The sequence below is a fragment of the Rana temporaria genome, chromosome 6, assembly GCF_905171775.1.
Source record: "Rana temporaria chromosome 6, aRanTem1.1, whole genome shotgun sequence".
Classification (NCBI taxonomy): domain Eukaryota; kingdom Metazoa; phylum Chordata; class Amphibia; order Anura; family Ranidae; genus Rana; species Rana temporaria.
In genome coordinates, this window is record NC_053494.1 from 29,376,923 (window position 1) to 29,400,845 (window position 23,923).

Genomic DNA, 23,923 nt, shown 5'->3' on the forward strand with positions numbered 1-23,923 from the left:
ACATGATAGCTAGGGGCAAAATTTAGGTTGGTAGGGGGCCAAGAATCTGATGCCCCTGATGTATGAAGCTCCAACTCCCAGAGGGATCAGGGAGTTGGCAAAGACTGTGCAAGAAGGGAGATGCACCCTGGGGGCACAAACTGCAGAGAAACAAGAATTCAACCCTCTCTCATTACTCGCAAAAAGGGTTTCTGCGGCTCTCACTTTAAAATGTAAAACTGCCGTTCCAAAAATGTGCGCCCTCCAACCTCCTTCATTAGCACGATGAGGATTATGTGGCTCTAAGCATTTTGAGGCTCGTCACCGACTATCCTTCACGCCAGTCCTTTAAAGCTGCATGGAGCCCCTGTGCAGTTCATTATCTCGCGCCATCCCAAGGACGCTTCCAGCAAGGAACGAGTCATTAGCGCACAGCGAACATCGCCCCACAGCCGCCGCTGACCCAGCTAACCCAGACAGAGCTTTCCCAGGATTTCACACGCAGAACGACTAAGACTTTGTATGTTTAAGTGAAGTTTTTGAACATGGACTTGGTGCAGCTTCAAAAGATGGGCACCAAGGACTGATTTAAAGTGTCACTAAACCCACATGTATGAACAGCATTTAATACACCCTCAGAGTCGGTTTACACCGGGGCGGCACGACTTTGGGGGCGACTCGGCAAGGCATCCTGAAGACGACTTCAGAGGCGACTTGCAAAATGACTTCTGTTTAGAAGTCAATGCAAGTCGCCCCCAAAGTCGTACAAGAACCTTTTTCTAAGTCGGAGTGGCTTGCGTCGCTCCTATTAGAATGGTTCCATTGAATAGAACGGGACGCGACTTGTCAGGCAGCCGAGTCGCCCCAGTGTGAAAAGGCTCTTAGTCACTATGCTTGTGTTCTGAAAAAAAAAAAAAAAAAAAAAAAAAAAAACACCTGGTTGATCCTGGTGCTTTCCATCTCCACCTTCATGTGCTCAATTCAGCTAGGGATTTTGCAGCTCTGGTGGCAACTCTGCACATGCTCAATTTACAGCGAGTTGCTATGCAGCCCATGTGACTATAGTTACCCACGTGGAGTATATACAGTGGTAAATGACAGCCCACTCCCTCCTCCGCCCTACCCACTAACCAACTAAACACAATGGGGGGGGAACACACCACACACAAAATATTTAAAAGAAAATTTAGACCACCTTTCAAAAATGTGGGCGGAACTCCGCTTTAAAATGCATTTCAGCGTCTTTTAATGCACTTTTTCTGTAGGTGTGTGCAGTACCTAGTGCACATTTATGCATTTGGATAGTAGCTAAGAATCTATATCTGTATAGTGCTTTCTTTGCACTCAAAAGGGCAGCAGCCTTGATCTATTAAAAAGGGGTTGTAAACCCTCATGTTTTTTCACCTTAATGCATTCTATGCATTAAGGTGAAAGAACCTCCTGCAGTCAAAGCCCGTCCCCCCCCCAGTTTTACTTGCCTGAGCCCGGTTTTCTTCTCCTCTGCAATGAGCTATGGCTGGTGTCTCGTGTCCCGATTGGATAGATTGATAGCGGCGCAGCCATTGGCTCCCGCTGTTATCAATTTTAATGACGCGGCTATGAACGCCCAATGAATGACTCGGGAGTGCGCACACAAGGTAACCCCCCCTCGGGAGAGCACTTCACCCAGGGGGGTTATCAAATGCGGGGAGGAGCCGCCGGGGGACCCCAGAACAGGAGGATCGGGCCACTCTGTGCAAAACGAAGTGCATAGTGGAAGTACAACACTTTTTTTTTTTTACAATCACTTTAAGGCTGCATTCACACCTCCGCGACAAGATACGCCGCGTACGCGGCGTATTTTGCCGCGAGTGTGTAACTTTTTTTTTTTTTCACAAAGCCTTCCCATTGCTTTGTATGGCCGAACGCCAATGCCGCCTGAAAAAAAGGGACCGGGACTTTTTTTCAGGCGACAGGCGTACGGCGTCTATGAGATGTGAACCATCTCCATAGACAGCAATGGGAATTCTCCCCTCTAGCGGCACAAGCGTCCGGCGTCGGGCGTTTTGTTGCCTAGATGTGAATGGGCTCTAGCGGCGGCGTTTTGTACCGCGACAAAACGCTGGTATTGTCCGCCTAGATGTGCCCCAGATTGACCCCCTCTATGGAGATGGTTCCCATCTCCTAGCCGAACGCCGAAAGCCGCCTGAAAAAAAGGTCCGGGACCTTTTTTCAGGCGGCAGGCGTCCGGCGTTCAGCGTGGAGATGTGAACCATCTCCATAGAGGACATGTGTTTTCATCCCTCTGGCGGCAGCGGCGTAGCACTACAGGCGTTAAAACGCCTAGATGTGAATGGGGGCTAAAGGGTCACTAAAGGAAAACATTTTTTTTGCTGAAATGACTGTTTACAGGGTATAGAGACATAATAGTTAACCGATTCCTTTTAAAAATGATTAAAAATAAATAAAACCCAATCATATAATGTGCCTGCAGTTTAGTTTCGTTTTTGCTGTTGTTTCCTGGTTCTCTGATGTACAGAGCCAGAGAGCCAATAGAGGGCAGTGATGCTTTGTAAAACTAAACTGGATTGGTGCCGACACACAGAAATCACACCTCCTTGATTAGTCACCACAGTGAGAAATCTCAAAGTACTGTGGTGATCAGGAATCAGAGAACCAGGAAGTGTCCAGAACAGAGGAATTACAGCAACATCAGAGCAAAAACGAACAATGAGGACATGAAACCAGGACTGCAGTAAGGTAAAGGAAGCTATTTAGCTAAAAAAAAAAAAAAAAAAAAAAAATCCTTTAGTGACCCTTTAAGTATGGTATATTGGATTTTTTTGTGCCCTTCATATATGGGTAGTCGGAGGCAAACAGACCACCTGTCCTGTTACACCCGACTGCCATCCAATTGACAAAACAGATACAGAAAGGATCCCCATTCATCTGTTATTAGCAAATAGGATCTGATTGGATGTTGGCAGATGTGACCGGACACATGCCCGTTGAAACCTACTGCTTCATAGAAAAGACCGACAGGTGGACCCAATCAGTCCGCTAGTGTGAAAGGGGCCTTACATACACACCCGTGTAGGCAGTTTGTTTGAATCAACAGGTAACCTCCACAGACATCCCAGTGTGTGCATCCGTGTAGGATCCAATGCATGGAACGGAATCGGTCCTTAATGCGCATCTGGCCGCCTATCAATCATTTGATCAGGCTGCCTACTTGGGTCTCCATGGAATGCCTGTGCATCCTGCATGGGTGAAGTCGGCCCTTTCACATGGTTGTTTGCATTAGTACACACACGTAATTGAGGTCTTACAGTCTAATCTGCTGTACTACTTTTAAAACTAGGTATCCCTTCTTATAATGAGCCTCTAACAAAATCCACTAGTGGGGGGTGGCAATGTACACCGCTTTCCCTTCAATCTCATTAAGCAGCTTGTTTCAGTTTTCTTCCAAATCCACCAAGCCCTGGCATCAAATAAAACCTAGAAAATGGCCATGCCAAGTCTGAATGACCCAAGTTTTTCTGAGCTGTACTCTGATGTAAAGATCAGGCCTACATTACACAAGGAACCACAGACACTTGTATACAGGAAGGAAATAAGCAACACACAGACATTAATGATCTCAAGGGGAAATGTCACACGCCGGAAGAGACCATGGGAGGAAAGAAAAAAAAAAAAAAACGCAAAACCAATCTAAAGCAGCGTGAGAAATTAATGACATATCACACAAGCAAACAAGACAACTTATATGTAAATGTCACCCAACTGCTAAATGCACAGCTGAAAGATCTATACACCATTTGTTTTACCTCTTAAAAAATTTGTAAGGCAAGACACTAAAGCTGGCCCATACATTATACTATTTTCTTATTCATTTTCCCCTAGATCTACCTTCAACTGTGTAGTGCAAAGGGCCTGCCTGATTGCATACACTTTGAAAGTGTTTAGATTTGACCTTGTAGAATAGGATTTTGGTAAATATAAAAGGAAAATTGTACAAGAAGATTGTATAATAGATGACCAGCTTTACTCCTGCTGTGCTGTATAGCGAGACGGGGACAATTATTTTTACACTGTATTGCTCCAGGTTCTGAGTCACTGCTCCACCTCCCACGTTTTCGAAAAAGCAGTGAATACTGCGACACTGTTGACACCTACCCTGAACTTACCTTTCTTGCTTTATACACACTAAAAGTGTATAAACAGACCAAACCTTTTTTGTAGTTTAGGATAGAGTAGGAAAGGGTTAAAACCCTGCCAGCTTATCTTTTGCCGTCTAACAGTGATGGTGAACCTTGGCACCCCAGATGTTTAGGAACTACATTTCCCATGATGCCCCACTACACTGCAGAGTGCATGAGCATCATGGGAAATGTAGTTTGAAAACATCTGGGGTGCCAAGGTTCACCATCACTGGTCTATACTCTGAGAGATTTTCCCTAATTCCCTATCCTGGGGATGCAATAGTCAGTGACAGGAAGTTACAAACAAGTGAGGTGACACCGCTTAACAGAACAGATTACCTCTTGTTCTGGTGACAACTGAAACTTTTTGCATTTCCCAGCCCGACTGCCTGTCCCAGCAACAGTGGTCACCAGCACAATTAGAGGGCGAATCTGCCAAGAAGAGGTGTGCGCACACACACACACACAGCAATAACAATCTGACAGGGGCGCCAAATACTTCACCTTCAAAATCTGGGGGGGGGGGGGTGGGGGCTGGGGAAGGGTAGGATCCGCATATATCAAGTGGGAGGTATAATTGGGCTTCAAGTTAAGAAAGGTGGTCCACCCAAAAGTGGAAGCTCCACTTGTCTGCCTCCTCCGCTGCCACATTTAGCACCTTTTGGGGGAGGTACATTGTTTTGGCAGGTACCCGCCATCACTTCCAGCTTAGCTTGCCATGGCGAACTGAGCCAGAAGTCTTTGACACTTCACAGGTCCCAGAAGACTGTGGCCCATTCACAAAGCACAGTTGCAGCTCAGGTTGCTGAGCAGCAAGTGGGAGCAGGCGCCTGGGAAAGCCAGGTACCCACTCCATCCGCCCCCCAAAAAGTGCCAAATGTGGCAGTGGAGGGGAGGAGTGGGGAGAGGGTGCAAACAGCAGCTTCCCCTTTTAGGGGGGGGGGGTGCTCCGCTTTAAGGCAATACCCATCTTTTGGAAGTTGGCATCAATGTAACTAGAGCCATACTAGTTCTGTAGCTCAACCAGGACACTACCTGCATGTTCTTCCTGTTTCTCTGCCAGCATGGGTTTCCCCTGGGTATTCCAGTTTCCTCCCACAATCCAAAGACCTGAGATTACTTGCTCCGGTCTAAAACTGAACCCAGTATTTGTGTGCATATATGGTATAAATCCCAGGTAGGGAACTGATGTTAATGCAACATGTAAAGCACTGCGTAAATTTGCGTTATATAAATAGCCATCGCGCTACCCTGGAATATGCATAAAGACTGTGAAGCCAATCTGTTACAAATGAAATGCTGGTCCTTGCATGGAGAAACAAACTAAAAAGTAGGACTGTGGAGTGGAAGATGGAGGTCAATAATAATTTACCGTATAAAAAGGTTATATACATTAACAGGGAATGCCCAACCAAATATGACAAAATATGGAATCGTTGGCTACAAGACTCCGATTCTTGCATGTAGGGCACTGTGGGTCTGTATTGCCCGAGGAGTGGCCTGTCCCTGGCTGGGTATACTGTTACGGCTCAGGGACAGCTACGCGGTTGGCTCCAGATACTGCTCTTTCCTCCTCTGTTATTTTTTTTTTACTCTTGTTTTCATAGGTTTCTTATTCAGGACGTCAGCCTTGAACTGTATCTATTCTGATTGTTGCACACCCTCATGTTATCGGTTATACTGTGGTTGTATGTAATGACATGTATGCACCTTTTGTTATAACAAAGTAGTTAAAAAAAGAAAAGAAGTAGGACTGAAAAATTGGTAACCATATTTACCGGCGTCTGAAGCGGTGGGCGAAGGTGGAGGCGTGGCGGTGGTAACACTGTTCTTATCCCAGATACTCTCCAGCACACCTTGGAGGGGAAACCAAGCAAGAATACAATTATTTTCAATATCTACAACTACAGAACTAAATCAGTCATTACAAAAAATAAAAAGTAGACAGTCCTACAAAGTCTACCTTAACAGGGAGCCGCCTTGATAGAGGAAAGATCATGAGACTCACAGCATAAGCGCAGGATTCCTAATATAAACCGGTCGCCTCTTTAAAATTGGATCAACTGATTTAAACATAAGAATCTGCAGACACCTCTAGGCTCCAGCTTTTATCTTTAAGGGGCAGTTCACACCATAGAAACGCACTCTTTCCCCAGGTATATCTCAATACCATCTGTGAGACCTCTTTGCCCTATACATAGGACTGTGCAATGCAGAGAGACATTGTATTGCCTTCTTTTCATGCTTCCCTTGATGCAGTGTGCTAGGTCTTACGTATACAGAGGAGCCTGATTAGGAATACCTCAATGCCATGTCCAATAACTCTATGTTGTGTTTTAAGTAAGCACTACAGATTGGCATACCATTTAATACTCCATGCATCCATCAATGCTATGTGTTATGACAAGCATATACCACAGATGAATATGCCAACACTCCATTCCTAAGTGGTTAGCTCAACCACTCTCTGTTCTATGCAGATGCAAAGGGACATGCCAGAGCGCTAATCTGCAGAGCTGGAAGTCAAATTTGCATACAGATCACCCTATGGCCAGAGGCTCCCAGAAATGCACACCAAGCATGTTCAATCAGAAGCCTTAAAGTGCTACTAAGCCCAGGACCCTTCAAAGTATGAAGTGTTACGTAATCCACAAATATAAAAAAAAAAAAAAAAAAAAAGCCCCAAACCAGGTAAAGCCATAAGGTGTGCGTACTTTAAATTGGTCATTGCTTTTCTAGTGACCATTTAAAATAGAGGGACACAAATAAAAACCTGACAGGTGTGCCAACACCCGTGTGTGTGTATGCATGTATGTGTATAAGAAAAGGACCTCAGAAGCATAAAGCTCCTTGAGAGACTGAAGTGAATGACCAGTATTGTAAAGCCATGAACGTCATCATCACCATCAGCAATCTGAGCAAATTTCAATAAGACTTACCCGTTAGCAGCCCCAGCACTGTTGGCACTTGTTCCAGCAGCAGTTTGCGAAGTTCTTCTTTCCTGGCCACACTAAGGTCCTCCCGAGGACACGCCAACTCCTCAGACGCAGTCTTTAACATTATGAGCCCCAGAGGTGTGGTGCTAGGGCTCTGGATTAGCTAGGTTAGGGGAGAGGGAAATGTCATTACATGAAGAGCACTAAAACCAGGCATCTAACATTTTCAGGAGATGGTTTCCTCAGAGGGTTTGCTTTATCTATCTAGGCGTCTTATTAAGGACCTAGTGTAGTGTTTTTCTTCTTACCTGTAAGATGTTAGTAAAAAAGTCATGGTAGAACATTGGCCAGTCCTGTCTACCCATATCCACGATGACCTTGCACAGCTTGTTGCAGATGAATCCTGGGAGGTTCTTGTGTTGGGATAGTAGAAGTTTGGGCAAGGAGCTACGGATCTCCATCTTCTCCTGTGAAGGGACACCCAGCCACATCTTGTTGATCAAGTTCTATAGGACCAAAATAAATAAATAAAAAATTTAAAGCAAATGGTTCCATTCACCAACTACATTACGTTATCGTCATAAATCTTCAGTCAGTCATTTAAAAATTTCCAAAACAAAACTTTTACGGCTATGAAAATGCATGCTTTTTGTCTAAAGTCAACAAACAAATCCCTCATTATGCAGATAGAGATGACACATGACAGTCATTACAAGGTATGGGGTGAGTTTTGACATCCTTACTTTACTATCTCCATGCTGTAGGAAAGGCAATACGGTAACACTCAATGGGGGTAACAACTGGGTCTCTGAGTGTGGGTACAGATTTGGGAGAGTATCTGTTCACCACTTAAGTAGTTTGTGGAATATAAACTTATATTTGGCAGCAGTTTCTGTAACCATCACCAAATGAAGCTGCTGCTTTAATTGGGTTAGGAAATGTGCAACAGGTTTTGGGCTTTCTTGATGGCACGAATTTGACCTCCATTTTCAGACTCTTCAGAGATCATTAGCAATGTAAAAAGTTGCAATTGTATACAGTGCTATAGACCTATAGGTTAAACAGCAGCAAAACACCACAATGTCACAAACATTGTGCACGATTACAGAAAGAAAAAATAGTGCTGCAGATCAGACATTGATAGTATTCATATCGGTCTAATACATTTATAGCCCTGAAGTTCCACCCAAAAATAGAACTTTCACTTTTTGGAATCCTCCCCCCCTTCGGTGTCACATTTAATACAGGTATTTGCTCCCACTTCCTGGCATAGATCACCGCAGTGACCTACGCCACTTCCCGCGCCTACACCGTCTTCCCCTGCCGTCTTCTGGGAAACACACAGGTCACCGAAGACAGCAGGGACGACGAGCAGCGCGACTCGCGCATGCACAGTAGGGAACCAGGAAGTGAATCCACAAGGCTTCACTTCCTGATTTCCTGAGGATGGCGGCGGGGGCAGCATGATCGGGAGAGACTGATCGGCTGCCGACATCACAGGCTCCCTGGACAGGTAAGTGTCCAAATATTAAAAAAGTCAGCAACTGCAGTATTTGTAGCTGTTGGCTTTTTTTTTTTGGCGGACCTCCGCTTTAAAGAATAATAAAAAAAAAAATATATCATCATTCTGGACTTTGAAACTTTTTTTTATCCTCCTATATGAATGTTTTCCTAGGGCCCCTTTCATACAGGGTGGACTCTAAAGTGCATCCACCTACTCAGTGGGGGGGGGGGGTTGATTTCCACTCTGGTCCCCGCTAAACAGGTGGATGACAGGTTTGTGTCCGCACTGCGTAGCCCCATTGTTCTCAAGGGGGCATTCAGATGAAAAGGAACCGGTTGTCCCTTTCTGACTAGAAAATCGGAAGACAGATGGATGGGGGAATAGATCCCTCATACGTCTGTTTTTAGTGGACAGGTTTAGATGCCAGCGGGTTTTTTACTGACACGTCCGCTGACATCCGCCATCCATAGAGAAAAATGGATGGACCGATCAGGTCTGCCTTAAAAACGTAAACAGGCAGACCTGATCGGATTGGATCACCCACATGAAGCCAGACTAAAAAGACCATCTACGAATGTCCTCCTAGGACAAAGAGAAGCAGGCTGATTCCACTACAAAAACTTGCAATCCAAAAAAAAAAAAAAAAAAAACAACCACCCACACCCACACACACACACTCCCCCACATCGAATAATCCAGCGTTTTAGAGGTTACAAGACGGTCAAAATGTAGAAGAAAGATTCAACTACACTCAGAGGTCTACTCCCACATTGACAAGTCTCAGAGGACAGCGTCTGCTGGAGCCCCACAAATAATACATATTTTGGCAGTTTGGCTAAAAATGGCCGGATGGAAGACGTAATCCTACAAGTCATCTTTGTCCTTAAAAAAACAGAAACCAATAATCTCGAAGGAAGATTTTCCTGCACTATTAAGGTCTGGGTCATGCAGTTCTTGTGTTCTGAATTTTTTCCCTTCCACATTGGATTAGTTTATGCCAGCGCTGGGACGGGGAGCCAAGCACCTCTCACTTCTGCACAGGACCGATAACAGATGTCCATGCCGGTCAAGTTACACACTTCACCTGACATGAACCTTTGGTAGAAGGCCTGGGAGTGGAGCGTGTTGTCCAATTAAGCTGCTGGCTCAAAGTTATAGAAAAAAAAAGCATATGACATGATCCAGGTACTGGGAAGTCAAGTCCTGCTAAAGCATGATACGATACATTTTCCATATAACAAGTCATAAAATAAAACTATACACATGTAGAAGAATGATTTAGAATATAATACATAGACTAGGTATTGGTGGGGATATTTAATTGCTGGATTTGCAGAGAGATGCTGCAAGCTAGTATGCAATCTAGGACAGCAAGTGTACAAAATTAACCCGATTTGGCAAATATTGTGTTTAATGTAAACCAAAGGATTTCTAGCTTAAAAAACTAATTGGGGTAGGAATACTTTCTGTGATACATTTGCCTATATGTCTCAGTATACTGCTCCCTGCTAGCCATGGGTAGAGGTAGAAAGGAATTTCATGTGTGATTCATTCCTCTGACCGGTTATTGACGTGCTAATGTCCCCTCACTATTCTAAAGGTTAATTGATCTATTGTGTTGTGTAAAGAAGATCTGTGTTTACCCTTAAAAGATGTGTATTGTATCATCAGGCTAAATGATTAGAGAAGTAGTATGTTAATTATTCTGATTGCTTCAGTGTATTAATTAACTCCCCTGATGTCTTTATCTAAAGAAACGTGTCTGCATGGTCGGCTCCGACTTGTCTCCTATAACCTGTATGGGAAACCCCACTGTGTGAGGGGGGGCGTTCCTAACAGGCTGTAACCACATATAAGCTGAGTTTTTGTGTCAATAAAGTGTCTTGGTTCCAGCAGTAAGCTTGGCATGTGTGGCTTTCTGGGCGATTCCAGGGATATCCCTCCTCGTGGACTATTGGGGTGATTTTCGTTATGGGAAGAAGGGAACGTTGACGGGGATATCATACCGATACCGTCACAAATTGGTTGGCAGCAGCGGGATTTTCCCTTCTACTCTCCTTTACACCCGGATTCCAAGCAGACACTGGAAGAACTACTGGAAGTTCGTGGAAGGATTGCTAGCAACAAAACCAAGCGGGTCATCATAGCAGAATCAATGGAGCTAGACCAGGAGGACGGGATTGCAGCAACGCCAGCAGTACAAGAGATGGAGACACCAGTGATTCAGGAGGAGGAATCGCCAGCCAACAAGCTAATGAGAGAGAAGCTAGCGTGGTTCGGCCCGAACCCAACGCCGGATGTGGTACTGAAAGTGATGGACCTGTTAGTAAACACAGAACTACAGTTAAAACTGGCAGCAGTCCAACAAGCAGCCGCACCTTCTCCAAACAGTGAGTACAGCACAGCAGACGCAAGGAAGATTCCGTTTAGCGCTTTTAAAGCTTTTGATGAAAAGGACTGTGAGATTGATAACTTCCTGGCGGATTTTGAGCGACAATGTAACCTGCACCGAATAGCTAGAGGAGAGTGGGTCGCAATATTGTCAGGCAAACTGTCAGGCAAAGCTTCTGATGCTTTCCGGACCGTGCCAGATCAGGATATCCATAGCTACGCCCGGGTTAAAGAAGTGCTCCTGGCTCGTTATGCAGTAACCCCAGAGTCCCACCGACAGAAGTTCAGGGACTCACGCAAAACCACGAAAGACTCTTATGCGGAATGGGCATGCCAGTTGTCCCGGTCGGCCTCTAACTGGGCTAACAGCAGCCAGGCCACCACCGCAGAGGACATTTTGCAACTAATGCTCCTGGAGCAATTTTACAATCACATCCAGACGGATGTCAAAGATTGGGTGAGAGATCGCAGGCCCATGACTCTACCAGAGGCCGCTAAGTTGGCGGATGAATATGCGGATACTCGCAAGACGAACCAGATCACACCACAGGAACAACCTCCACCACAAACGGTGCCCTCACACCCACCAGCCGCTAGATACCAACCTCCTAACAGACCGGTGACATCTAGCCCTCGCTATCCACGCCAGGAGGGCAACGAACAACGCTGCTTCCGGTGCAAACAGCTGGGTCACTTCAAGCAGAATTGCCCCATGAATGACAACACCAGGTCAAATTGGTCTCAACCTGGGTACCGCCCACCAGCAGCAGCCCATTGTGTAGACTCGGCTTGGGATCCCCAGGAGCGGGGTCGGGAAGAACCATTGGGCACCCCTTACGAAGCCCTCATGGTACAATCTGCTATTACGGACAACAGGGAACACCATTGTCAGCTGGTCATGGGCTCCAGCCCTGAGCCGGAGGGGCCCTGGAGGGAGCTGGGCAGAAAGAGGCACCGCCGGCCACCCTTCAAGAAGAAGAGGTCCTGGAAGCCGTATAACAAGCTGACCTGGGAGGAGAAGAAGCGACTGGAGGAGAGGGAGTCGCAGCGGGCGTCCCAGATGCGGGCCGAGATGTTCGCCAAGGGCCCACCGGTGGCCCCTTACACCACCATCCAGTTCCTGATGATGAAGGACCACGTGGAGAGCCTAAAGGACATGAGCAAGCAGGATCTGATCCGTGAGTACATAGAGCTGGAGGAGTGCATAAGCCACATGGAGGAGGAGAACAACCACCTGAGGTCACAGCAGGCTGACCCCCCCAGGCTCCATGAACTGGAGATGGAGCTGGAGAAGCTCCAAGAGGAGAACCGGCGGCTGCGGAGGGAGCAGGGGGTGGCTGACCTTATGGGGCTCTGAGTCCCCTCCCCCCCCCCGGACTCTGAGCACCAGTGCTACAGCATTTCAACAAATATAACTTTTTCTTTTTATGAATCTCCTGTGATTGTCACTTCAGAGCCATAACCTGCCCCCTCCCATAGCGGGACACCTAGACGGCGGCGCACAGACCCATTCGCTGTCTTCACACTGACTTCTGGTGACTTTGCAGATCGCACAAAGACTTGGGGACGGCGTGTGATCTGACGACCCGGTGACATACCTGAGTCTGAAGCAGTTGCCAAGGGAGGTCAGTCATGCCAAACGGAGTTAACCTCGGACTAAAAGCTCTGAACCCGTCAACCCTACTGGACCAGGGAAGGTCCAACCGGATTTGCCGGAGCAGGGAGCAAAAGGGGGGCCATTGTGATACATTTGCCTATATGTCTCAGTATACTGCTCCCTGCTAGCCATGGGTAGAGGTAGAAAGGAATTTCATGTGTGATTCATTCCTCTGACCGGTTATTGACGTGCTAATGTCCCCTCACTATTCTAAAGGTTAATTGATCTATTGTGTTGTGTAAAGAAGATCTGTGTTTACCCTTAAAAGATGTGTATTGTATCATCAGGCTAAATGATTAGAGAAGTAGTATGTTAATTATTCTGATTGCTTCAGTGTATTAATTAACTCCCCTGATGTCTTTATCTAAAGAAACGTGTCTGCATGGTCGGCTCCGACTTGTCTCCTATAACCTGTATGGGAAACCCCACTGTGTGAGGGGGGGCGTTCCTAACAGGCTGTAACCACATATAAGCTGAGTTTTTGTGTCAATAAAGTGTCTTGGTTCCAGCAGTAAGCTTGGCATGTGTGGCTTTCTGGGCGATTCCAGGGATATCCCTCCTCGTGGACTATTGGGGTGATTTTCGTTATGGGAAGAAGGGAACGTTGACGGGGATATCATACCGATACCGTCACACTTTCGAATAAAAAAAAAAAAAAAAAAAAAAAGGGGAGAAGACATTAATGAGGTCCTTCACCCTCCCTACACACTTTTTATCTTTCCAAGCATTGCCCCCCATCTTCTAACACATTAGGACCTTTTCTTTTAAACCATTTTGGGGAACCCCCCTGTACTTCCTAGATTCTTGCCTAGGGCAGAATGACATATTGGTTGCCCACATCCCAGAAGGCCTCAGGGTACGGTTTTGCATTTTTACACTTATTTTTAACAGTAAAGTGAGTTTATATAGTGAAATACAGTACTTAGAACTCTGTATGAATGTTTAGATGTTGAATTATTAAAGCAGCGTACTTCTGTTAGATTAGCAAACCTAGGAGATGACCAGGCTTGCCACGGCTTTTAAAAATTCAACATCTAACGAGTCAGACGGAGTTCCAAGTACTGTATTTCACTATATAAACTCACTTTACTGTTAAAAATACATGTAAAATGCAAAACTCGATGTCCACTTTCCCCCTTCTCAGAGTATTCTTACTGTGGAGGAGCGTGGGGTGTAGCAAGATGGCGGCGATGAAACATCACTTCCATTACACATTCTGACGAGACACCAGCACTACAGTGTGTCATCAGGGAGCTGGTTGACTCTTTCTGGTTCTTGCAGCCTGCTCTCTGGTGACGCACTGTGGTCCATATGAATCATCGGTGGGCCAGCAAGAACCTGGAAGATACAACTAGCTCTCAGGTATGCCAGATACCTACAGATAACCACAATCACTTGGCACGCAAGTACGTTTTTAAAAATAACCCAGTGAAAATGTTAAAAGGGGTAGTAAAACCCCCCCCCCCTTTTTTTTTAATAACAAAGTCATACTTACCTCCACTGTGCAGGTCGTTTTGCACAGAGTGTCCCCGATCCTCGACTTCTGGGGTCCCCCAGCGGCACCGGTAGCTCCTCCCTGCATCGAGTGCCCACGTTGCAGAAGGCTCTCTTAAGGTGGACACCCATGCGGGCACAATCTCGAGTCCTGCTTCTGTGTACATTCACATAGAATACAGGACTCGGCCCCTCCCCCCACGTCATTGATTCGATTGACAGCAGTGGGAGGCAATGGCTGAGCTGCTATCAATCTATCCAATCAAGAGCCAAGACAATCGGCAGAGGGGTAGAGTACCATGTGGAAACAGGCTCAGGTGGGTTAAACGGGGGGGGGGGCGCGCTCAGCGTCAGAAGTTTTAGAATGCATTAAGGTGAAAAAAAAAAAAAAAAAAAATCACCGTTTTAAAAAGGCGAGGTTGTTGGTAAAAGGGTGGGAGGCGAGTGCTCTCAATTAACCTATAATTAATATTTCCAATTGGCCTTGTCATTTGACCAGAGTTCTGTAGGAGAAGGACACACCAGCTAGAGGAGTAGTTAATGGGCGCCTCTGTGTCCATTTCCCTGTGACACCCAAGAACAGCTACCACTGCCAAAGATCGCAGCTGAGCCTAGGTGTGGTCAACTGCCTATTGACCCACCAAGTGATTGGTAATAGGAGAGTGGCTTTGCTAATAGCCATGACACCCATTACATCACCGTTTCCTGCTGTGGTCCAAATGCAAACACCAAGCCAAACCAAAGGCAAAGGTTAACAATTTGGCTGAATTTACAGGTACTTTTTGCATGCTGATAAACTAAAAAACCAACAATTTTAACATTCTTGTGCAACTTCTAAGACTGTTACAACTGTAACAATGTAACATACTTTATTATCCTATGGTCTTACCTCAAAGACGCTGAGGCTGTACATCAACACATAATCATTGTGTGAGCTGGACAGGAAGTAGAAGCAGAACCTCCAGGCTCCAAGCTGCTGAGCAAAATTATTCAGTAAAGCCTCTGTAAAAAAAAAAAAGAGAATTTGAAACGTCAACAAGACAACTTTACTGCATTCTTAAAAAAAAAAAAAACAACACTATTTATGTGGATCTACTGTGCCCCTATTGGAGCCTTCACAAAAAGTCAAAGGGCTCCTTACCGCAGAGTCCTTTAGTTTCTGAACACACCATGGGCCTCAAAGCGGGGGTTCACCCTAAAAAAAATGTTTTTTTCTAGCATGCCATCAAGCATACTAGCGCGATCTACAGTACGCCTTCATTATATTTTTGGGCGCCGTACTCACAGTTTACTGCCGTAGTGAAGTTTCAGACTCCCCGCGGGGAATGGGCGTTCCTATGCAGAGAAGATGATTGACGGCCGGCTATGGCGCGTCACGCTTCCCGAAGATAGCGGAAATGGGACTTGCCTCTTCACGGCGCCTGCGCAGTCAGCTCCGATGTCTGTGCGCAGGCGCCGTATAGCACCGTGAAGAGGCAAGTCCTATTTCGGCTATCTTCGGGGAGCGTGACGCGCCATAGCCGGCCGTCAATCATCTTCCCTCTGCATAGGAACGCCCATTCCCTGCAGGGAGTCTGAAACTTCACTACAGGATTAAACTGAGTACGGTGCAAAAAAAAAAAAAAAAAAGGCATACTGTAGCTCGCGCTAGTATGCTTGATGGAATGCTAGAAAACTTGTTTTTTAGGGTGAAACACCGCTTTAAAATAGTGTATAAATACACAAAAAAAGGGTTTAGGCCGATTCTTATTAAAAGTTGTAACAAAGAATGTAATCAACCGATTAGAATGAATGCAGACACTCCCATTCGTGACTTAGGCCCCTTTCACACTGGGGCGGGGTTGGCGGTAAAGCTTCGCTGTTTTTAGCAGCGCTTTACCATACATTTTTCTGCGCTATTCGGACGCTAGCCAGGTGCTTTTATCCCCCCCACTAGCAGTTGAGAAAGGGTTAAAGGGCAGGAGCAGTATACACACACCGCTCCAAAGATGCTGCTAGAAGGACCTTTTAGTACCGTCCTCTGGGCTTTCACACTGGAGACAGCAGCGGCTCTTTCAGGTCGCTTTGCAGGCGCTATTTTTAGGGAAAATGGCTAATCAGGCCCAATTTGGACATTTTCACTTAGGGGTGTACTCACTTTTGTTGCCAGCGGTCTAGATATTAATGGCTGTGTGTTGAGTTATTTTGAAGGGACAGCAAATGTGCTCTGTTATACAAGCTGCACACTCACTACTTTACATTGTAGCAAAGTGTCACAGAGACATTTTGCCTTCCATTGCCATCTTAAACCGAAAGGGTTGTTTTACTGGGCGAGGGTTAGCAATCACTTTACGATGCCCCCTTATAACTGGGCACATTTTTGGGGTCTGTAATGTAGGACCTCCTTTAGGTAATATGCATACAAATAGAACCCCATTTAAAAACAGATTAATATGCACTTTTAGCACAAAATGAGTACCCGATATCTATAGAATAGGACAGCTAGACATTTCCAATTATCAGGTCAGAGAGATAAATGGCAAGCTAAAACTTACACCCTGCCCTTTGGGCAATAACCACATTACAAAAAGACTAAGGGTTTTTGAGGCACATCGGCAGCCCTCCATCACCTAGTACACCGTACCATGTGCAAATACACCCAAATCCTAACACATGGCCGCAACTTGACAATTAAATTTACACTGCAAATACATCTGAATCGTATAACATGGCCGATGCTCACATGCCTTCCAACTGATTCTCTTACCAATTTCTCTTTTCCGTTCATTGGAAGTGCTTGTGTGAAAGAATTCTGTCATAAGACTCTCCAGGGCTCTCAGCGAGGCCTCTTCGGACGCCTGCACACAGAAAAACAATGGGCAAATTTGAACATGAATCGTCTTATGAAAAGAATGCATAAAAAAATATATATATATATATATATACATAAATTTATTTATTTATATTACACACAATAAAGAAGTAGCAGGATGTTGCTTTAATCAGACCTGGTGGGGGTTATTTACCAAAACTGAAGAGTGAAAAATCTGGTGCAGCTCTACATAGAAACCAATCACGCTTCCAGGTTTTATTGCCAATGCCTACTAAAAAATAAGCTAAAGTTATGCCCGGTACACACGATCCGATTATCGGACAAATGATCGTCTTTTTTTTTTGTAGGCTAATCTCTGATGAGTTTACTAAAGTCACCAAAATTCTCGTACGGCAGAATAAAAAAAATCGGAAGTGATGTCCTGTGTTGTAATGCATTTTCGAACGCAGCTGTACTAATTAAACGAAAATCGTACGATCTGGCTTTGTACGAAAAAAAAATCTGTGCACGTCCGATAGAATAAAAATCGGATGAACTGTCCTGATCGGCTCTCGGAAGCTCTGTATCCGATTATCGTACGATCGTCTCGAAAGCGAAATTTTTCGTACGATTTTTGGATGGTGTGTACAGGGTATTAGAAGACAATTGGATAAATAGGCTGCTAGCTTTTTTTGTTTAATATAATATTGGGAATGGCAACCCATGTATTTCTATCGGAGTAGGATTCTATCAATAATGAATTCTTCACTAAGCAAAACATAGAGGGCCAGATCCACATAGAAATGGATCGGCGCAGCGTATCAGAGTTGATTTAAGGATTAAAGAACGTTTACATAAATGTGACTATTCAATTTTTCCAATCATGTGCAGATGAAACAAGTACATTTTCATTTCACATGATTAGAGAACTGAAGTGAAACTTCACACCATTTATTCTGCAAACATTCTCAAGTCCTTTAGTAAATCAGCCCCGTTATTTATTTCTAAGTAGTAGGCAGCTACATCCTCCTAAAATGTTCCTCCAATGGTCTATGTAGACATCAGTCGTGCTTACAACAAGGTGTAGTATTTACTCATTTCCTGCATGAATCATCCATGCTGAAGGTTGTAACAACGCTTTCAACCATTCAGATAGCAAATATAAAAGAGAACCTGCCCCTCCCAGACCTAGAACAGCACCACGGTGGATAGGTTTAAAATAAAAATAAAAAATAAAGTTTACTTTTCGGCCATTTCCCCTTTTTGTTCTTTTGTAATATCGGTGGCCTGAACCCTTGCCCTTATATTACTTTATTTGTTATACTATGCTAAAGAATAAATAAATGGTAAAATCACCTGACCATTAAAGTGGCTGTAAAGGTTCGTTTTTTATTTTCTAAACAGGTTCCTTTAAAGGGGTTTTCCACCCATTTTTAAGTTTATTAAAAGTCAGCAGCTACAAAAAGTGTAGCTGCTGGCTTTTAATAAACAGACACTTACCTGCTCCACGGCTCCAGCGACACGCCGGCCGGGGGTTCCGCTCCTCGCCAGCGTCTTCATTCTCAGTGTGGGCACCCGGCAGTGACAGCTTTCGGCTTCACGTCGGGCACCCACTGCGCATGCGCGAGCGGGGCCGTCCGATTGGACAGGCGCTCGCCTACAGGGAGGGGCTGCAAAAAGGCGATTAAGCTAATCGCCTTTCCAGCCCCTCGGCGGAAGGAGGAAGTGGGACAGGAAGTCCCCTTCTCCTGAAGCCCCCACTCCCCCCAAAAAAATGACATGCCAAATGTGGCATGTAAGGGGGCGAGGAGTGGGTTAAGCGGAAGTTCCATTTTTAGGTGGAACTCTGCTTTAAGCCAGTGCATTGTTGGTTCACTTACCTTTTCCTTCAATTTCCCTTCTAAATGTTTTTTTTCTTTGTCTGAATTTCTCACTTCCTGTTCCTCCTCAGTAAGCTGTTCTGGCTGACTAACCTCCAACCAGAATGGCTCAGGTGATGGGGGCAAGCTTACTGAGGAACAGTAAGTAGGAAATTCTGACAAAGAAAAACAAAAACATTTAGAAGGGAAATGGAAGGAAAAGGTAAGTGAACCCACAATGCACTAGCTTGAAGGAACCGATTTAGAAAATAAAAAAACTAACCTTTACAACCCCTTTAACCCCTGAAAATGTTTTCATCCCCGGTTGTCCAGTTATACCTGATAACATGCTGGAGCAATTGTTTTTGCCTTTATTGCGCATCTAGGCTCCATGCACACCGAAGCTGATAAAAAGCTATAAAAAAATGCCAGTAGCTTTGCAGGGAGCCTTTCAACGTTTAGCGTTTTTGCAATAGCTTTAATCAGCGTAGCTTTTTTTTTTTTTTCCCAATTGGTTAAAAAACGCTAACGCTGGCACCGGCGTTTAAGCATTTTTCAGCATTTTTTCCAGCCAAAAACTGCACTTTGAACGCAAATTTCGGGCGTTCAGAAAAAAGCCAATAAACTCCAAAGCTCATTAACACTAAAAAACGCCCAGGTGTGCATGGGCACATAGGCTAACATAGAGTTCAGTTTATGGGCTTTAAAAAAAAAAAAGCCAAAACGCCAATAAACTGCAGTTTATCAGCTTCAGTGTGCATGGAGCCTTAATGTTTGGAATACCTTTTTATAAGACTTCTCTGAAATCAATAACCTATTGACCGGAAAAAAAATAATTAAATAAAAATATGTCACTGTAAAAATAGGAGCAGATGGTTTCTGGAATTCTGAATCAATGACTTGCTGTAAGTCTTGTCCATCCCAACAACTTTGGATCCCTTTGTCTACAGCACGTTATAAAATAAAACATCCAATTGGGTGATCACCCATGTTCTGAGATTATCCATAAAAAAAAAAAAAAAAAAAAAAAAAAAAAGTACAACACATTACCCAGAAAGGCATTACAAATACTGTCAAAATGGTATACCCAAAAGGGGTACAATAAAAGTTATTGATCATAAATGGCATTAAAGAGGGTTTACACATAGTAGTCCCTCCAAATAATGTGTACCAGGCAGTATGAGGAATGCAGCAAGGCTCCACTAGTAACTGAAAAGGCACAAGGTCCAAATTAATAAAAAACAGTTCCAATGGAGGTGCAACTTTCTCAAAGGGGGTCTTCACCTGGTTCAACATCTTAAAACTACTGAATACTGCTTGCCCTTAGACTTTAGATGGGGTCAAGGCCTACCAAAGTATACTAATTACAGGTGGAGCCTTATTGGATCCTTCTGAAGGCTTGACAACAGGGCCTAGCATCCTTAACCACTTGCCTACTGGGTACTTTCACCCCCTTCCTGCCCAGGCCAAATTTTCAGCGTGGTCAAACTTTAAATGACAATTGTGCTGTCAAACAATGCTGTACCCAAATAATATTTTTTTTTTTACAAATAGAGCTTTCTTTTGGTGGTAATTATTCACTGCTGGGTTTCTTTTTTTTTTTTTGCAAAAAATAAATCAGAATTTTTTTTTGTCAGAAACTGTTGTAAATAAGTACTGTATTTATTGGCGTATAACACACTTTTTTACCCTGAAAATAGAGGGTAAACTGTGCCTGCGTGTTATACGCAGGGGGCTGTGGAATGATTTTTCTGAAAAACTTTTCCTGAAACTTCCCTCTAAGGCCTTGTACACACGAGGGGATCTGTCCGATGAAAACGGTCCACGGACCGGTTTCATCGGACATGTCCGCTCAGAGATTTTGGTCTGATGGTTGTACACACCATCAAACCAAAATCTGCGGTGACGTGACGATGACGCGGCGACGTGCGCGAACCCGGAAGTTAAATGCTTCCGCGCATGCGTCAAATCACTTCGACGCATGCGAGGGCTTTCGGCCAAGCGGACATGTCAGGTGAGTCATACAGACGACCGAACATGTCCGATGGACAGGCTTCCAGCGGACATGTTTCTTAGCATGCTAAGAAATTTTTGTCTGCTGGAAACCTGTCTGATCCGCCAGAAAATTGTCCGGTCAGCCGTACAGACGACCGAACATGTCCGCGGAAACTGGTCCGCGGACCAGTTTCAGCAAACATGTTCGGTCGTGTGTACGAGGCCTTAAAGTTAGGGTGCGTGTTATACGCAGGGGGCTGTGGAATGTTTTTTCCCTGAAACTTCCCTCTTAAAGTTAGGGTGCGTGTTATACGCCGATAAATATGGGTAATTATTTTCCCTCACTGATGAGAAGGCACCAACTTGCACCACTGATGGGCACAAATTAGCATCACTCATGGGGCTGCACGGATAATTAGTGCCCCCGATGATCAGTACAGGTCTACCCCTGTGAGAAAATGCCACTGATCAGCTCTCCTCACACTCGGTCAGTCAGTGTGAGGAGAGGAGAACCGCTTAACGACGCTTGCGTGTTTACATGTAATCGGCTGCGATTAGACACAGCTGATCACATGGGTAAAGAGCCATGTCATCGGCTCTTTACCGAGATCGGGGCAGCGCGAAAGTGGGCGACATCATACAACGTTGTCCCAGAACGAGAGGGGTTCCCATCCGCTGTCATTTGTCTATATGGGGGGGGCTGATTGGGTCCAACTGTCTATTTTTCAGCCAAACCCAATCAGACCCTCCATAATCCTCTATAGAGTACCATGTGTAAACGGACTCAGGGCTGTGGAGTCGGAGTCGAGGAAATTTTGGGTACCTGGAGTCGGCAAACAATGCACCGACTCCGACTCCTACTAAATTTAGATTGGAATAAAAAAAAAAAAGCAAGTTTAAATGTCCCAATTCACAAAAAGTTATAATTAATGACTTCTCTACTGTAAGAATAAAGACCAATGCATGCAGTGCCTCACGTAACCGCAAAATGAATACGTTAAGTGACCGTGAAGAAGCATGCTTTTCATGTGCTTCACTATATGGCACGCAACGCACAATTAGGAGCGGCAATACTTATACTTTCCATAGTGTTGTGTTCTGCTTTTACAGGGAACGCAGCGTCCATGTGTAACCTAGCCTCTCACTGATAAGGGATTAAATAAATATGTTTTTTGCAGGACTAGAGAGTGAGACACTTGTATAAGTGAAGGGAATGGAGGGCCAATAATTCAAGACTGAAGCTGTAAACCATTGGAAAAACTGCTGTCATTTAGCTAAGGCTATAAAAACTTGTAAACTCCGATTGTTAGCTTAAACTTTAAACATGACTATGGGATTCTCCTAGGAAAATCATGTTTTATAATAAATGCCCCTTCCTGGATCCTCCCACTGCCCTATCTTCAGCAGCAGATAAGCACACAAAGGAGAAAGCAGCAGCCCAACTACCTCTCTAAGATTATTTTCAGCCCTAATAATAATAAAGTCTGACTTAAGAGCCTCTATGAAAGAGGATCTGGCAGAGGCAATTCTCTTCCTTAGAACTCTACATTGAATTGATTTTCATTTGCTAAGCCTAGAACTACATTTCAAGATTAATATAAACCATTTCTAGGTTTTACAGATTTTGTTTTTGGTTCATTATAGATAAGCTTTGTTTTTGTTCTAAAACAACCAAATAATGTGGTTTGTATTTTTGAACTGGTAAAGATCCTGTTCCTGATGTTTATGCCTGCTGCTACTATCCAGCCACTTTTTTGATTAATACATTTTTTTTTTATAAAACTTTGTTTTCATTGTGTTTGTCTTTTGCTTAAACTGTGCAATACAGTAGACTGTTGGCTTCCCAGCCAGTAGTCCTGTGGTAGGTTGCGTTTCTTTCCCTCAAGGAATGTATAAAATACATTTGCATATTAATACAGAGGAGTCGGGGAGTCTGAGTCGGAAGTACATAAAACTGAGGAGTCGGAACATTTATCTACCGACTCCACAGCCCTGAATGGACTTGTGTCCTTTTACATCCAGCTTCCTCCGGGTTCAATCCGCCAAAAACAAAAACGGAAGGGGATCCGTTCCCCTCTGGCTGGCTCGAAGGGCAGTCGGGTGTAAATGGACACAAGTTTGTTTACATCTGGCTGCCCAGCTCAGCAGGGAAAAACCCGATACAGCCCATGTGAAAGGGGCCTTAAAGGGGTTGTAAAGGTTCGTTTTTTTTTTTATTTTCTAAATAGGTTCCTTTAAGCTAGTGCATTGTTGGTTCACTTACCTTTTCCTTCCATTTCCCTTCTAAAATGTCCCCCCCCCCCCCTCTGAATTCCTCACTTCCTGTTTCTCCTCAGTAAGCTTTCCCCCAACATCCGAGCCATTCTGGCTGGGGGTTAATCAGCCAGAACAGCTTACTGGGGTGAAACAGGAAGTGAGAAATTCAGACAAAGAAAAAAAAAAAGAAAAAAAAAACACAAACATTTAGAAGGGAAATGGAAGGAAAAGGTAAGTGAACCAACAATGCACTAGCTTACAGGAACCCATTTAGAAAATAAAAACAAACCTAGTAATGCATTTTACACAAGTTGTTTAAAACACCTGTAAAAGCCCCCCTGGTGTAGTTATCAAAGAACCTTAAAGGATCACTAAATGAATTTTTTTTTTTTTTTAGCTAAATAGCTTCCTTTACCTTACTGCAGTACTGGTTTCATGTCCTTATTGTTAGTTTTTGCTTTGAAGTTGCTGTAATTCTGCTCTGATCTCCACACTTCCTGCTTGTCTGGCTCCTTATAACCATCGTACTGGGAGCTTTTCGCGTGGTCTAAGCTGTCATTACTGTGTGTCTAAAACTTAAAGGGGAGTTCCAGCCATTTGTATGTTTATTAAAAGTCAGCAGCAACAAAAAGTGTAGCTGCTGGCTTTTAATAAACAGGCACTTACCTGCTCCAGCGCTCCGCCGGCCGGGGCTCCGCTCCTCTCCCCCCCTCCCCGGCCGGCGTCTTCATCTTCAGTGTGGGCACCCGGCCGTGACAGCTTTCGGCTTCACGGCCGGGCACCCACTGCGCATGCGCGAGCGGCACTGCGCATGCGCGAGCGGCGCGGCCCCGCGCCGTGTAATTGGCCAGGAGATCGCCTAGGACCTGTGACGTGTCCT

The 23,923-nt window shown here is 44.7% G+C and overlaps 1 protein-coding gene across 1 annotated transcript in view; it reads right to left on the bottom strand.

Moving 5' to 3' along the window:
* The window catches only part of XPO6 (exportin 6), a 67,654-nt gene that overhangs the window by 39,340 nt on the left and 4,391 nt on the right, over positions 1-23,923 (bottom strand). Inside the window, exons 2-6 of the mRNA XM_040356555.1 lie at positions 16,889-16,979; positions 15,032-15,144; positions 7,405-7,602; positions 7,100-7,259; positions 5,939-6,016 (exon numbers count right to left, since the gene is read on the bottom strand). Coding sequence (XP_040212489.1) covers positions 5,939-6,016; positions 7,100-7,259; positions 7,405-7,602; positions 15,032-15,144; positions 16,889-16,979 — 640 coding nt within the window. The remainder of the gene's footprint in view (positions 1-5,938; positions 6,017-7,099; positions 7,260-7,404; positions 7,603-15,031; positions 15,145-16,888; positions 16,980-23,923) is intronic.